General features: G+C 40.0%; 1 protein-coding gene across 6 annotated transcripts in view; it reads right to left on the bottom strand.

The window, feature by feature from the left end:
• Window positions 1–16,937, bottom strand: part of Rabep1 (rabaptin, RAB GTPase binding effector protein 1) — a 96,339-nt gene that overhangs the window by 45,961 nt on the left and 33,441 nt on the right. For all 6 annotated transcript variants that reach the window (XM_042680638.1, XM_042680640.1, XM_042680637.1 and 3 more), the window contains 2 exons: window positions 2,962–3,165; window positions 758–918 (listed from right to left, as the gene is read on the bottom strand). In XM_042680638.1, coding sequence (XP_042536572.1) covers window positions 758–918; window positions 2,962–3,165 — 365 coding nt within the window. The remainder of the gene's footprint in view (window positions 1–757; window positions 919–2,961; window positions 3,166–16,937) is intronic.

Genomic DNA, 16,937 nt, shown 5'->3' with positions numbered 1-16,937 from the left:
AGAATTTATGCACTAAATTAGTAAAACAGTAATTCATAAGACCAAACTGATCCAAAGGCTTTTTAGGTTTTCTCAATGTGAATGTCTCATTTAGTTCCACTGTGTTCAGGCATTGTATGCTATTATATTCAAACATTAGTATGTGAAGCATTTGTCACACAGGAATCACGGTATGCTGAGAAGGAAAATGTAGTGTTAAAATACTGGCTTAGAAACAGTCATCAAACAACTGCTTTGACCTAACAGTTATTGAGCATCCATGTGCTACATTTTTCTGTATATATGTAGGCTATACAAAAAAAAAAGAAAAGAGTCTGGGGCTGGATGTGGCTCCAGTAGTAAAGCACCTTCAATTCCCAGTACTGTGCTGTAGACAGATTGAGGTCTACTCTCACAAAGCTTACATTTTAGCAGAGAGAAAGGTAGAAAAAAAATTTCACAGTACAAAAAGGTGAAGTCTTGTTTTATAATTAAAAATGGTAGAGAAAAAGTGAGCAGAACACAGGAAATCTGGAGAGGCATGGAGGTTAGGGAAGGGAGACAAGCAAGGTGCAGTGTGAAACAGAGTAGTGAGAATAGCTTCCTGAAGAGGTGACTCAGCTCCCCAAGATTGGAAGAAGATTAAGGGAAAGATTATCTATCTTCTATGTCTGTATACTAAGAGTTCCCTGTAACAGAAAACATAAACCACAACGTTTGATGAAGTGCTTTATGTTTACGTTCAAATATTTCTATAGAAGAACATGTTCCTTCATACCTTTTTCATTTCATTTTCTAAATTTTCTTCCTCTTGTCCTTCAGACAGGCGTCTTCGTAGGTCAGCTATTTCCCGGTCTGCAGACTCTCGATACTGTGCCCATTGTGCTCGCTCCTGCTCTAGCCTAAGGTGAAACTGGTGTTCATAGTCTCGAACTGTTTCTACAAAACAGTAGGGGAAATATCTGGGATATATCAATTTTTTTAAGTTGTATAGAGCTTATGCCTAATTCCTGGAATACTTCTAATTCACTATAAAAAAGAGCAATTCTAGCATTATCTGTAGACAAATAATATCATCATCCTTAATTTTCACAATAAACCTCTGCCACATATTATAGATAAGAAACCTTAGGAAAGTGTAAAAGTCTGGTCATTGCTTCGCTTCATAACCAGCAAGAAGTTGAACTTGAAACTTAAGACTAACTCCAAAATCTATGTTTGTACACAAAACATTATGGTTCTCAAGACAAACACTTATCACACTATCTAACTACCTGAAAATGGGAAAAGAGTTACGTCTCTGCAATATTTTACCAAAACACCAAAATTCTAAATCAAGACCAATTCTGTAAAGTCTTTGATAAAGGCTTTATCTTTTCTTTCAGTACTGAAGATTGAATTCAGGGCTAGGTAAGTACTGAACCAATTAAGCCACACCTCCAGCCTTAGCTTTAAAATATCTTAAGCTAGGTACTAGTGGCTGAAGCTATAATCCTAGCTAGTCAAGAGGCTGAGATCTGGGGATTGTAGTTCAAAGCCAGGCCAAGCAGGAAAAGTCCATGAGACACTTATCTTTAATTAACTATGAGAAAACCAGAAATGGATCTGTGGCTCCAAGTGGTAGAACACCAGCTTTCAGCAGAAAAGTTCAGAGACACTGCCCAGGTCCTAAATTCAAGCTCCAGGACTAGCACAAAAATAAATACCTTAAAATAAAATGTAATAGACACTGCTGATTGCCCATTAATTTTTACTTTTCTTCTTTATTAACAAGACACTAATTTTGTTTAGGATATCAATGTTCCCAATTTAAGAGGCTGGATAAGTAGCTCAGTAGTAGATTACTTGCCTACTGTGCACAAGACTCACAAAAATAATATATAAAAATAAAAAATATATTTTGTTTCCCTTTAGTTATGGTCATCTATAACCACACACTTGAGGGGGTATATGCTGGAAATTCATGGAAAACTTTCACTTTAGTTTTTCAGATGTTGGCTAGAGAAGTAGCAGCCTTTTTCTGGTATGAAGCAAAAACAAAGTTGAAAGCTACATGTAAGGATGAAGAAAAGATGGCTTGCAGAAGCTTGGAAGGCTAGTGACACCATGGAACCATTACAACCAGTCCTAAGTTACCTACAGCTAGACTTCTTCTGAAGGAAAAATGAATCCTATTTGTGTAAACTGCTATAATCAGGTATGTTACACAAAGCCCAGAGTGACCCTTAATGTGTTAACTAGGCATAATAGGGTTAGCCTTACCTGTCTTCTCACCAAGACCACTACAGCCAAAAACTGACACTCAGATGCAAAGATTGGGGTAGGGGAGTTAATATTATTTCACATTTATAGTGTTAACCAATTCCAGGATCCCAAATTCAGGGGATACTTCATTTTGTCTCCATCTTGTCAGAAATATAATTAAGCATTTGTCCCAAAAGGAGATAGAAACTCTCGACTAGCACACTTCCTCAGACCAAGGGTCACATGCTGGCAGCCCATAAAGCTCATTCTAATTCACAGGTCATTCATTTATATCTATTTCATATACAAACGTCTTAGTAACATGACAACAAAATAAACTAGAGAAACAATGATTAACTAGAGCTGTTACACATAAATAATCCCTTCAATACTTTTCATGGCAGCCATATCCAGTTCAGCACTCTCACTCCCTGTGCCCAAAGCTTTATTCACATGACCTTTATACAAAAATCTACTTTTAAGCCTTGCATTAAATCTTACAATTAACTATATAGTCCTCATGTGATGCATTGTCTATCTAATTCACTGTAGCTATCCTTAAATCTGTTAAGGATACAGATGAAAAACCCACTTACAATGGGTTTATATTCTTTAATCTGACAGAAAAACCTTGAAGATAAGACTATATAAAACTACAAATAAACTCAGAATATATATTTGGTGACAATCTGAAACTCAGCTGCCTCAGGAAGTCATAAAACTGATCTTTCTCTTTACCTTTCATAACAGCTTGAAGTGAAGCAACTTCTTCTCTCCACTGCCTTTTCACTTCATCTATAGCTTCCTGCTTAGTATTTTCAGACACTGTGGCAATAGCCTTAATATTCTCCATCTCTGCCTGAGCTTCCCATAGTTGTGTCCGAAGGTGTCCCAAATCATCCTGTGCAGCTTGTAAAACTGCATTTTGTCTCTTCAGATCCTCTGGAAAAAAGTCAAAGACTTCCTATTAATAAAAGGTTCACTTTATCAGACTAGAAATCTAATAAATCTAGATTTTAAAATGTTACATAGAGCATAACACCATTTTTAATAAAATAATCCAGTTATTGTAGTACTAGGGATGAACCCAGGGCTACTATTTTTTTTTTTTTTTTGGGTCCGGTCATGGGGCCTGAACTCTGGGCCTGAGCACTGTCCCTCAGCTCTTCAGCTCAAGGCTAGCGCTCTACACTTGAGCCACAGTGCCACTTCCGGCTTTTTTCTTTTTGTTTATGTGGTGCTGAGGAATTGAACCCAGGGCCTAAGGCATGCAAGGCAAGCACTCTACCACTGAGCCACCTTCCCAGCCCCCAGGGCTACTATTTTGCTTCCTAAGCAAGCATTCTACCACGTGAGCCATACCCCTTAAGTCCTTTTAAAAATTTTTCTGAAATGAGATCTCAATACCTTTGCCCAGTCTGACCTTGGAACCTGCAACCTTTATGCCTCTGCCTCCCCAGTGGCTGGGATTACAGGTGTGGGCCAAATTAATAGAGGATGAAACTTAAAAGTTTGCTGGGTGTTACATCTACTGTTAACTAACTAATGACACAGTGCTCAAAGTCATAGTTTTAGAGCTGTACTTAGGCTCATCCACCATGAATTTTCTCAAATTAACTTCTCTGGGCTTAGTACACGTATCTGTAGACTGAGAAAATTAAAAAATTACTACTTCACAGGGGTTTTGTAATGAAAAAATAATTTATTGGAGGCTCATCCCTGTAATTCTAACTACTCAGGAGGCTGAGATCTGAGAATCACAGCTCAAAGCCAGCCCAGGTAGGAAAGTCCATAAGACTCTTATCTCCAATTAATCACAGAATAAGCCAGAAGTGGTGCTGTGGTTCAAGCAGTAGGGTGCTAGCCTTGAGCAAAAGGAGCTTAGGGACACCACCTAGGCCCAGATTAGCAAGGTCCAGGATTGGCAATAGTAATAATAATAATTCATTGGAATTGTTTATTAGTATAGTATCTTCCACAAAATAAACCTCCAAGAAATATTTCACAAAGAAAGCAAGAGTGCCACATGCAGGTTTTCTGGGTTTTTTTAAGTTAGGATTAATTTCACAGCATCCCCTTACCATCTCCTATATACTAGACTGATTTAAGCCTATGTAGGACAGATATTTGTGGTCAAACTGAGTTCTGAAAAAGATGAACCTATTACCAGTATATGGGAATGCGCCTGTTTTCCATCCTTCCTTACTAACAGTCAGAACTCTCCATTAAAAAAAAAAAAAATTCTTGTGAATATCTTGAGTGTAAGGGGGTCACATCCTTTGTTTTTTGTGTCAGTATTGGGGCTTGAATTCAGGGCCTGGGTACTGTTGCTGAAATTCTACCACTTGAGCCACAATTCCACTTCTGGGTTTTGCTAGTTAACTGGAGATGAAGAGTCTCACAGACTTTCCTGATGGGCTGGCTTCAAACTACAAACCTTAAATCTCAGCCTCCTGTATAGGTAGGCTTACAGGCATAAAGCACTAGTTCCCAGCTAAGCTGATCATCTTTTTAATTTACATTCCCTACTAATAGAGTATTTTTCATTCATTTATTAGTGACTAGAATTTCCTCTCTGGTGATATGCTCTATCTTTTTTTCATTTTTTTCTTCTTCATTTTATTTTGAGATAATCTCCTAATATGTACCCAGACTGGCCTTTAATTTATAATCCTCCTGCAACACCCCTCAAAGGGCAAGGATTTATAAGCTTGCAAACCACTGCCCAGCATATCTGCGATTCTTTCGAACTGTTTTCCTTCTGATCTGGAAAAACATTTTGTATGCCTGGATATTAAACCTTTTTTTTTTCTTTGTCAGTTGTGGGGCCTGAACTCTGGGCCTGCGCACTGTCCCTTAGCTCTTCAGCTCAAGGCTAGTGATCTACCACTTGAACCATAGCACCACTTCTCGCTTTTTCTGCTTATGTGGTGCTGAGGAATTGAACCCAGGGCCTCGTGCATGCAAGGCAAGCACTCTACCACTGAGCCACCTTCCCAGCCCCATATTAAATCTTTTTCTCCAAAACTTTTTTTCAATACACTGCTGTCTCATCTTTATTATCTTAATTATATATATTTATTGTATAATTTTAAGATATATATTTAATGTATCTTAATTTTAAGATATATTTAATACTTCTTAGTTACATATCTTAATTTTTATATCTTTAAGTATTTAAAAGTTGCAAGAGATATAAAGAAGAGTCATCAACATCCTTTGCGAATATGGAATTTAAACAAAATGGCCCTGAAAATAAAACTGATTTTAAAATTAAAATTCAGTTCTAACTTTACAACTTTAAGAGGATCACAAGACCCTCAGGCCTTAGTTTCCTAAGAAAGTGGCAACACTTTTTTTTTTTTTTTGCAAAAAATGTCCAACCACTTGTAAAAATCAAACAGTATCAAAGAGCTCTGAAAAGTTGTAAAGACATTCATTGTTATTAAACACTTGAGAAGGTTAGGCATGGTGCTGTACACCTGTAACCCCAGTTAATCAGGAAACAAAAATCAGCAGGGTAGTAGCTGGAGTTCTGCCAGGCAGGGGGGAAAAGTCAGAAAGACTCCATCTCAACAAACAAGTCAGATAAGGTGGTCCACACTGTGATCCCAGCCACAAGGAGGAGGATGGCTGGAAAGTCCTAGTAAAAAACATGAGACTCTAGTCAAAAAATATCTAAAACAAAAAAGAATCATGCCTCAAGCATAGCAAGCTTGAGGCTCTGAGTCCAAAGCCCAGTGTCACCAAAAATTCATTAACTAAAAACTAGTCCCAGGAATTAAACGGGCAAAAAACCTTATATTAAATTCAGAACAAAATCATTTAAGAAACCATTACTCTCTCAACATTGGTTTGACATCATTTCCTTACCACTATTAAAATATTTTGAAATTCTGTCAGAAATACAATATATAGTATATCCAATATGCAGAATATAGATGCCTAAGAAATAGTGGTAGCTGTGTATCTGGGATTGAATATAGAAATCTGTGAAACCACAAAACTAGAGAGAAAAAAGGGAAGAGAGGAGAGAGACAGAAAAGAAATGGGGGGGGGGGGGGAGAAGGGAGGAAGGGGAGAAGGAGAGATGTAGGGAAGAGGGGAAGGGAAAGAGAGAATCCTAAACTTGAGTGTAAAAAATGTGACACACAAAAAAAGAAAATATTATTTCTGGAATGTTGTTTTCATAGTTGCAAATAATCTATTTCCATTTAACCTTCTTCATACTACAAACTACAATTTTATCAAGGCACAAGCTTATATACTTAACATTTTCTCATGCTTATAATCACTAACAGTTTTAATTTTCAAACATACTCAGAGTATCTTTTCTGTGTTTTCACCCAAATTCACCAGGTTTTAAGATTGTGCCACATTTATTTCAACTATCCTTTCTCTTGGCTGCAGCATTCTCAAATAAGTCCCAGAAATATCTCAAAAACACATCTCTAAAAACACAGATATTTTCATTTATAAATACCATACTAATGTCACACATAAAAAATAATTAACAAACTGGGTGCAGTGGCTCAATCTGCAGTCCTACCTAGGTAGCTGAGATCTGTGAAGCCAATCTCAACAAAAAAGTCTGAAGGAGTCCAATTAATCAGGACTGGAGGTATGGCTCAAGTATTAGAGCATCAGCTGTGAGCACGAAGGTCAAGCCAGACAAAGCCAAGGCCCTGGATTCAAGCATCCATACTAGTAGAATAACTTGCTTGATACAATCTAAAGTCCAATCTGTAGTAAAATTTCTCCAATTAAACAAAATCTTCTCCATAAATACGTTTAAATTACAATCAGAGTAAGGCTGGCATTTCATTTGTGTGTGCACTACTATGCCCAGCTTTTCATTGGCTGAGTTAGTATGTCCCCAACTTTTTGCCCAACCTGACTTGGAACCACAATTTTCCATCCAGATCTCTACCTTACAAGTAGCTGGGATTACAGGTGTGACTCACTGAATGTGTATATGGGGAGAGAGGGTTGTTTTTGTGTCTTGGTGCAGGTACTGGGGCCTCTTGCTCTCACTTAGCTTTTCAACTCAAAGATGACACACTATCACTTGAGCCACACCTCTACGTCTGGATTTTTGCTGGTTAACTGGGGGTAAGAGTCTCAAGGACTTTTCTGTCTGGTAGATCCTCAGATCTCTCAGCCTCCTGAGTAATAGGATTACAGGTGTGATCTACTAGCCCCAGGTTAAATTTTTTATTTTAATAAGGTACCTTTTTGTTTCTTTTAATGTATTACACCTTTGGTTATGCATCTTAAAAGGTTTTCTTGTGCTGGGAAGTTGGCTCAGTGGTAGAGTGCTTGCCTCGCATGCATGAGGCCCTGGGTTCGATTCCTCAGCACCACTTAAGCAGAAAAAGCCAGAAGTGGAGCTGTGGCTCAAGTGGTAAGGTGCTAGCCTTGAGCTGGAGAGCTGAGAGACAGCACCCAGACCCAGAGTTCAAGCCCCACAACCAACAAAATATACCAACAAAAAATAAAAAAAAGTTTTCTTCTGTGTTATCTTCAGTGAGATTTATATTTCTAAACTTTAGGCCTTTTATCCTTGTTGATTTCTCCAAAAGGTATAAAATTTCTAACTAGATTTACAGTTTTGCAAGTGAATGTCTAGTTTTTCAGGCATCATTTGTTGAAAAAAAACTTTCTCGGGCTGGGAAGATGGCTCAGTGGTAGAGCGCCTGCCTTGCATGCATGAGGCCCTGGGTTCGATTCCTCAACACCACATAAGCAAAAAGAAAAAAGCCGGAAGTGGTGCTGTGGCTCAAGTGGTAGAGTGCTAGCCTTGAGCTGAAGAGCTGAGGGACAGCGCCCAGGCCCAGAGTTCAGGCCCCACGACCAGACCCAAAAAAAAAAAAAAAAGGCAAAAAAAAATTTTTTTCTCCAAAATTTCCTTGCTTCCTTTTCAAACATTAGTTTATTATATTTACATTAGTCTATTTCTGAACTCTCTGTTCTGTCTGTTTTACTGATGGATCTTGTCTGTCCTTTCACTAATATCACATTATCTTTATTTATTTATTTATTTATTTTGGCTTATGTGGTGCTAAGGAATCGAACCCAGGGCCTCAGGCATGCAAGGCAAGCGCTCTACCACTGAGCCACCTTCCCAGAACTCACATTATCTTTATTAACAGAGCTTTATATAAAACCTTAAGGTCAAGTTATGTTATTTCTCAGACATTGTTATTCTCCCTCAATGATACTGAGCTAGCTACAACAGCTCTTTTGCCTTGATAATTAAGCTTTTCAGTCTGTCGCTGTCTACAAAATACTTTCAGGGATTTTGATTGGGATTATACTGAATCTACAGATCAGGTTGTGATGAACTGACATCCTAAACCATATTGAGTATTCTTACCCATAAACACGGCATTTTTTTCCATTTATTTACCTCTTAATTTCTTTCATTGTGCCTACATAGCTTTCCCCATATATACATGTATACCTCTTGTTCCACAGCATTTCAATGTTTTGCAAATACATGTAAATGGCAATGTGTCTTTTCTTTCAAACTCCATTGTTCATTCCTGGTATACAGGAAACCAACTGGTCTTTTGTACAATGACTTTATGGTCATGCAATAACCTTTTTGTACAATAACCTTATCACAGGAGGTGTTTCTTTTTTGTCATTTTTTTCTGGATTTTCTAAAGAAAATCATGTCATCTGTGAATAATTACAATTTTATTCTGCTTTTTTAGATCAGTAAGACTTTTCATTTCTTTTCATTACTGAATATTAGCTAGGACTACTTTGGGAATAAATGAAAAGGCACTTGCCTTGGTCTTGACCGTAGTAGGAAAAGCCTCAAGTTTGTTATCATTAAGATTAAGATCTTAGACTGTTACTGGTGGCACTTGCCTGTAATCCTAACTACTCAGGAGGTTGGGATCTGAGGGTAAGGGTTCAAAGCCAGCCCAGGCAGGACAGGAAAGTCCTTGGGATTCTTATCTCCAATTAATCACCAGAAAATTGTTAGTGGCACTGTAGCTCAAAGTGGTAAAGCACTTGCTTTGAGTGAAAAGAGCTCAGGGACAGCACCCAGGCGTGGAGTTCAAGCCCACTCCTGGGGGGGGAAAAATGTTAGCTTAAATCTTTTGTACATCACTACTTTTCTATCTCTAAATCCCTAGGTTTTCTGTTCTTGGGGGGAGTGAGTTGTTTGTATTTTTTTAACTTTGTTGGTCATGAGGCTTGAACTCAGGGCCTGGGCACTGAAGCACTTGAGACACAGTACCACTTCTGGTTTTCTGGAGGTTAACTGGAAGTAAGTCTCATGGACTTTCTTGCCTGGAGTGGCTTTGAACGGTGATTCTCAGTCCTCAGCCTCCTGAGTAGGATTACAGGCTGGAGCCACCAGCACCCAGCTTGTATAGTTTTAAATAATTTATGTAGGGCTGGGAAGTTGGCTCAGTGGTAGAGCGCTTGCCTTGCATGCTCGAGGCCCTGGGTTTGATTCCTCAGCACCACATAAGCAAAAAGAAAAAAGCTGGAAGTGGCGCTGTGGCTCAAGTGGTAGAGTGCTAGCCTTGAGCTGAAGAGCTGAGGGACAGCGCCCAGGCCCAGAGTTCAGGCCCCACGACTGGACCCAAAAAAAAAAAAAATAATAATTTATGTAATCTAGACAAAAATCCTTTACATTTCCAAGGTTGTCTTTTCACTTTCACAATGGTAGCCACAATGCTGATGAAGGCTGACTTACATATATTTTTCTTTGGTTGCTTTGACTTCTAGTGTCCTATCAGAAAAATCATTGACTAAGAGTTTATACCTTGTCTTTTGTATTTAAGTCTTTACACCATTGTGTAGACAGGAGTTCAACTTCATTCTTTTGCATACAGATATCCAAATATAAATGCAAATTGTTAAAAGAGAGTTTTCCCACTGAACTGTTTGGCACATAGAAAAACAATGAATGATAAATGTGTTTATTTCTAGATTCTCAATTCTATTCTAATGCTGTCTTTATAATAGTGCCACATTGTTTTGATTAGTGTTCCTTTGTATTAAGGTTTTGTCTTTGTTTTTTGGCCTAGGCACTGTCCCTGAGCTTTTTTAGTTCAGGGCTAGCGCTCTACCACTTGAGCCACAGTGCCACTTTCAGCTTTTTCTGTTTATGTGGTACTGAGGAATTGAACCCAGGGCTTCATGCATGGTAGACAAGCACTCTACAACTAAGCCACATTCTCAACCCTGTAGTAAGTTTTGAAATCAAGAACTTCAGGTTACATACACATATGCACACACATACACACGTGTGTGCACACAAAGACTGAGTGCTTTGTCCCAGGGAAAGGTCTTTTCCAGCTTTTTTTTTTTTTTTTGGCCGGTCATAGGGCTCGAACTCTGGGCCTGGGTGCTGTCCCTAAGCTTTGCAGTTCAAGAAGAGTGGCTCTATCACTTAAGCCACAGTGTCACTTCTAGTTTTCTGGTGGTTAATTGGAGGTAAGAGTCTCATGGACTTTCCTGTGTGGGCTAGCTTTGAACCGTGATTCTCAGACTTCAGCCTCCTGAATAGTTGGGATTACGGGCATGAGCCATGGCGCCAGGCCTTTTTTTTTTTTTTTTTTTGAGATTGTTCCAACTATTCTAGTTCTCTAGTACAAATCTGAGGATCAATTTGTCAATTTCTACAAAGAAACCAACTTCGATACTGAAGCACTGCACTGCATTTATAGGTTAATCTTAGAGGAGTAATGCCTCCAGTTTTCTGACCCATGAATACAAGATGCCTTCCTATTTCCTCAGATCTCTTTTCATTTAACAACATTTTGACAATTTTTAGAGTAATTTTGAACTTATTTGGTTAAAATTACTTTTAAATACAATAGTCATTTTGAGGCTATTGGAATTGTTTTCTTTTTTTCTTGCCAGCCCTGGGGTTTGAACTCAGGGCTTGGGCACTCTCTTTGAGCCGACTTGTACTCAAGCCTCTACCACTTGAGCCACAGCACCACTTCTGGCTTTTTCTGAGTACCTAATTGGAGATAAGACTCTCCTGGACTTTTCTGCCCTGGTTGGCTTCGAACATCCATCCTCAGATCTTACCTCCTGAGTAGCTAAGATTACAGGTGTGAACCCCTAGCACCAAGCTGGAATTGTTGTCTTGATTTCATTTTTAGACTGTTAATTTTTTTTTGGGGGGGGGGGGGAGGAAGGGGGTCTGGTCGTGGGGCCTGAACTCTGGGCCTGGGTGCTGTCCCTCAGCTCTTCAGCTCAAGGCTAGCACTCTACCACTTGAGCCACAGCATCAGTTCCGGCTTCTTTCTTTTTGCTTATGTGGTGCTGAGGAATCAAACCCAGGGCCTCATGCATGCAAGGCAAGCGCTCTACCACTGAGCCACCTTCCCAGCCCCTAATTTTAAGTGTATAGTAATACAACTGATTTCTGTGTCTCTTGCTAAACTCAAATAGTTGTTAATAAATTTCCTTGAATATTGTTTTTGAAAATGATGTAGCTGGGCACAAGTAGCTCATGCCTATAATCCTAGCTACTCAGGAGAGGAGGCTGACAGCAGAAGTATCACACAGTTCAGGAAGAAAAAACTTCTAGATCCTCTCTCAAAAATAAACAGTAGAAGCCTTGAGCTGAAGAGCTGAGGGACAGCGCCCAGGCCCAGAGTTCAGGCCCCACAACCGTACCAAAATAAAAAATAAAATAAACAGTAGAAATAGAGCTGGAGCCAAGCAAGAAAGTCAAGTGAACTAAGGATCTTGAGTTCAAGCCCTGGTTCACATACATATGCGCATATAAAAGAATGAATGAGTGGATGATGTCATTTTAGAAAAGTAAGTAGGGCTGGGAAGGTGGCTCAGTGGTAGAGCGCTCGCCTTGCATGCATGAGGCCCTGGGTTCGATTCCTCAGCACCACATAAGCAAAAAGAAAGAAGCCGGAACTGATGCTGTGGCTCAAGTGGTAGAGTGCTAGCCTTGAGCTGAAGAGCTGAGGGACAACGCCCAGGCCCAGAGTTCAGGCCCCACGACCGGACCTCCAAAAAAAAAAAGAAAAAAACTAAGTAGTTTTACTAAATTCTTCCTTTCTAGTCTGATTCCTTCTGTTTATTTCTCCTTCTCCATTTCCTTCTCCCACCTCACCCTTTGACTAATTCCAATACTGAATAGAAATAAGGACATCATTGTCTTTTTTCAGATTTTAGAGGGAAAGTTCTCAGTCCTTAAGAGTGGTATCAGCTGTGAGTTTTTTGTTTTTTTTTTTTTTTGGGGGGGGGGGGAGGGCCCAGTCGTGGGGCCGGAACTCTGGGCCTGGGCACTGTCCCTCAGCTCTTCAGCTCAAGGCTAGCACTCTACCGCTTGAAGCCACAGTGCCACTTCTGGCTTTTTTCTTTTTGCTTATGTGGTGCTAAGGAATGGAACCCAGGGCCTCATGCATGCAAGGCAAGCGCTCTACCACTGAGCCACCTTCCCATCCCCCTCAGCTTTGAGTTTTTGTAGATGGTCTTTATCAGAATGACAGTATCCTATTCCTAGTTTAAAGGTATTGGACTTCATGAAATACTTTTTCAAGATCTATGGAACACTTTTTAGGATCATGCATTGTGTTTTTTTTTTTTTTCCAAGTGTTCCTGCATTTCTACAGTAAATCCCACTGGTGACAGTATACAATTCTTTCTACATCTTGTTGAGGATTTCAGAATTTCTACATCTAAAGAATATTAATATGTTTTTTTTTGGGGGGGGGATGAAGGGAGTTGGGTATCAGGACAATAACTAGCCTCACAGAGGGCAGAGAAGGAGAGGGGAGTAGAGAGGAAAAAAGGAAAAATTACAACTGCTATATGATCCATTCCTAAGTATACAGCTGAAAGAATCAAAGTCAACATATAACTGATACAATTGCATATTCATGTTTATCACAGCATTATTCATAATTGCCAAGTTACAGAATCAGTCTAGATGCTTATTAGTAGATGAATGGAAAAGAAAATGTGATATGTATACACAATAGAGTTCCAGTCATAAAGAATGAAACCACAGGTGCTGGTGGCTCACACCTGTAATCCAAAACCCTGAGTTCAAGCCTCAAGACCAACATACACACACCTCTTTGTATTTTATCTTTGTTTTGGTTTCATACAGAAAACATTTTTATGTTATTAAACTTAACTGTTCCTATTATTTCATTAATTTATTTGGTTTTTTTTTCCACTGCTTTGAGAGTTTATCTTTTTCCAGATTCTCCAGTTGAATACTTCAGGTCATTTAATTTTCAATCTTTTGGCTTTTCCACTGATGGATAGTGCTCTGCCACTTGCACCATACCTCCACTTTATAATTTTAATAAATGTTTTAACAGTTATAAGTTAATGCTCACTTTTAGCAGCATTCCACATTTTAAATTCTATTACTCAACACAATTATCTTTTTCTTACTTTTTTTAAATTTTTTTTTTTTGGGGGGGGGTTCCGGTCGTGGGGACTGAACTCTGGGCCTGGGCGCTGTCCCTTAGCTCTTCAGCTCAAGGCTAGCGCTCTACCACTTGAGCCACAGAGCCACTTCCGGCTTTTTTCTTTTTGCTTATGTGGTGCTGAGGACTCGAACCCAGGGCCTCAGGCATGCAAGGCAAGCACTCTACCACTGAGCCACCTTCCCAGCCCCATATTTTAATTTTTTTAATTAATAAGTTCTTTTTATTATGAAAATACCATACAGAGGGGTTACAATTACATGAGCAAGGTAATGAGTACATTTCTTATCAAGCATTGTTGCCTCCTCCTCCTTAATTTCCCCTTCCCATCCCTGCCTCTCCCCCCCCCTACCAAATTCTTACTCTTTTTTTCCGGTTAGTTGTGGGGCTTGACTGAACTCAGGGCCTGGGCACCATCCCTGAGCTCTTTTTGCTCAAGGTCAGTGCTCTGGCATTTTGAACCACAGTTCCACTTCCAGTTTTCTGGTGGTTAATTGGATATAAGAGTCTCACAGAAGCCGGGCGCCGGTGGCTCACGCCTGTAATCCTAGCTACTCAGGAGGCTGAGATCTGAGAATCGCGGTTCAAAGCCAGCCCAAGCGGGAAAGACCGTGAGACTCCTATCTCCAATAAACCACTAGAAAACCGGAAGTGGCGCTGTAGCTCAAGTGGTAGAGCGCTCGCCTTGAGCTGAAGAGCTGAGGGACAGCGCCCAGGCCCAGAGTTCAAGCCCCATGACCAACAAAACAAAAACAAGAGTCTCACAGACTCTCCTGACCAGGCTTGCTTTGAACCATGACCCTCAGATCCTTAGTAGCTAGGATTACAGGGATGAATCACCAGTGCCCAGCTTTTTTTTTTTTTTTTTTGGCCCTGAACCCAGGGCCTTGCACTTGCTAGGCAAGCACTCTACACTTGAGCTATGCGCACTTCCATCCCACTTCCACCCTAGCTTTTTAGTTTTGTTTTGAGAGAGGGTCAAGCTACCTTACTTAGGCTAGCCTCAAACTCACAATCCTGCCTGTCTCCCAAATAACCTGGGATTACAGCAATGTGCTACCATGCCAGACAATCTTGCTTGTACTTGAGCTAGCAATTGATAAGACTGTTAAACATGGGGCTGGGAAGGTGGCTCAGTGGTAGAACGCTTGCCTTGCATGCATGAGGCCCTGGGTTCGATTCCTCAGCAGCACATAAGCAAAGCCGGAAGTGGCGCTGTGGCTCAAATGGTAGAGCGCTAGCCTTGAGCTGAAGAGCTGAGGGACAGCGCCCAGGCCCAGAGTTCAGGCCCCACGAACGGACCAAAAAAAAAAAAAAAAGACTGTTAAACATCTCCTATGTATGTATTTATCTATTGCTCCTGTGATTCTATCACAAGTTTTTCCTTGACAACATGTCAAGGTTACTTTGCTAAATACATAAATTCGTAACTATTGCCATCAGGATGGCTCACATATATAACCCCTAACTACATGGTAGACAGATATTGGAGAAACATGGTTCAAGGTCAGTCCAAGCAAAAAGTTTGTGAGATCCCAGATCAATCAGTAAAAGCAGGACATAGTGACTGTAATGTGCCTGTCATCCCAACTATATGGCTGGGCATTTGTTGTTCATGCTTATAATTCTAGCTACTCAGGAGGCTGAGATCTGAGAATTGTAGTTCAAAGCCAGCCCAGGCAGGAAAGTCCATAGACCCTTATCTCCAATTAACCACCAGAAAACCAGAAGTGGCCCTGTGGCTCAAGTGGTAGAGCAGTAGCCTTGAGCTGAAGAGCTCAGGGACAGTGCCCAGGCCCAAGAGTTCAAGCCCCATGAACAACAACAACAACAAAGATGACTATGGGTGATTCCAGGCTGGCCAGAATATAACTAAAGCCAAAAGGGATGTGGCTCAAGTAGTATTGGACTTAAATGGACACAGTGACTCATAACTGTAATTACCACAGAGGGAGAGATCAGGAAGACTGCAGTTCAAGGCTGGCCCAGAAAAAACTCATAATAATGTCAACTTCAAAACATTTATTAGCAATTTTCATTAGTTTGTGCTTATTTATCAGCTATACAGAACTCCAAACAAGTAACAAATACAACTATTACAACAGTGAGGACTAGAAGTATAGTTCAAGTGTTAAGAGTGCTTGCCTAAGTGTAAGGCCCAAAACTCAAAACCAGAACAAAATAGTAAGTCAAATCCAAAACAAAACAGTATTTAAACTTTCAAGATTACCTTGACCTAGCTTGTTGAAAGATAAAACGAAGACTGCTGAGCACATCAGAACCACATTATATACTGTAAATACCTGTGCAATCATAAGTTAGTAGGTTCAGACTTTAAGTAGGTTCAGTAACATAAAATGGTGTTTAGAAGAAATCTTTTTTATTATGATGTAGTTAAGGAGTCAAGACAAAAACTAAGTATCACTGACCTCATAAAACATGCAGTGCCTTTAGGAATGACACTAAAAACTCTTCAAAAGGATCATATAATTCTGTAATTATGTAAAAAGATACCTCAACTACTATCTTTAACAAGCTAAGTTTATTGAGAACTTCAGATAATAAAGATAAAACAGTACAGGGTCCGGGAATGTGGCTTAGTGGTAGAGTGCTTGCCTACTATGCGTGAAGCTCTGGATTCGATTCTTTAGTACCACATAAGCAGAGAAAGCTGAAAGTGGCACTGTGGATCAAGTGGTAGAATGCTAGCCTTGAGCAAAAGAAGCTCAGGGACAGTGCCCAGGCCCTGAGTTCAAGCCCCCGAACTGTCAAAAAAAAAAAAAAGATACAGCAGTACAGCAAAGATTGATCCTATTAGATCTGAATGTCTAAGGTAATTTTACCATATTAAGTATGACTTTTGTTTATTTTTTGTGTGCCAGTCCTGGACACTGTCTCAAGCTTTTGTGCTCAAGGCCAGTACTCTAACCTTGAGCCACAGCTCCACTTCTGGTTTCTTTGGTGGTTAATTGTAGATAAGAATCTCATTTAAAAAAAAAAAAAAAGAAAAAGAAAGAGGGGCTGGGAAGGTGGCTCAGTGGTAGAGCGCTTGCCTTGCATGCATGAGGCCCTGGGTTTGATTCCTCAGCACCACATAAGCAAAAAGAAAAAAGCCGGAAGTGGCAATGTAGCTCAAGTGGTAGAGCGCTAGCCTTGAGCTGAAGAGCTGAGGGACAGTGCCCAGGCCCAGAGTTCAGGTCCCACGACTGGACCCACCGCCCCCCCCCCCCAAAAAAAAAAAAAAAAAAGAATCTCATAGACTCCAGTCTG

Source organism: Dipodomys spectabilis, unplaced genomic scaffold (assembly GCF_019054845.1).
Source record: "Dipodomys spectabilis isolate Male_0828 unplaced genomic scaffold, ASM1905484v1 ptg000062l, whole genome shotgun sequence".
Lineage (NCBI taxonomy): Eukaryota > Metazoa > Chordata > Mammalia > Rodentia > Heteromyidae > Dipodomys > Dipodomys spectabilis.
Note: the sequence above shows the minus strand (reverse complement) of the source record. Positions and strands in the feature narration are given on the sequence as shown.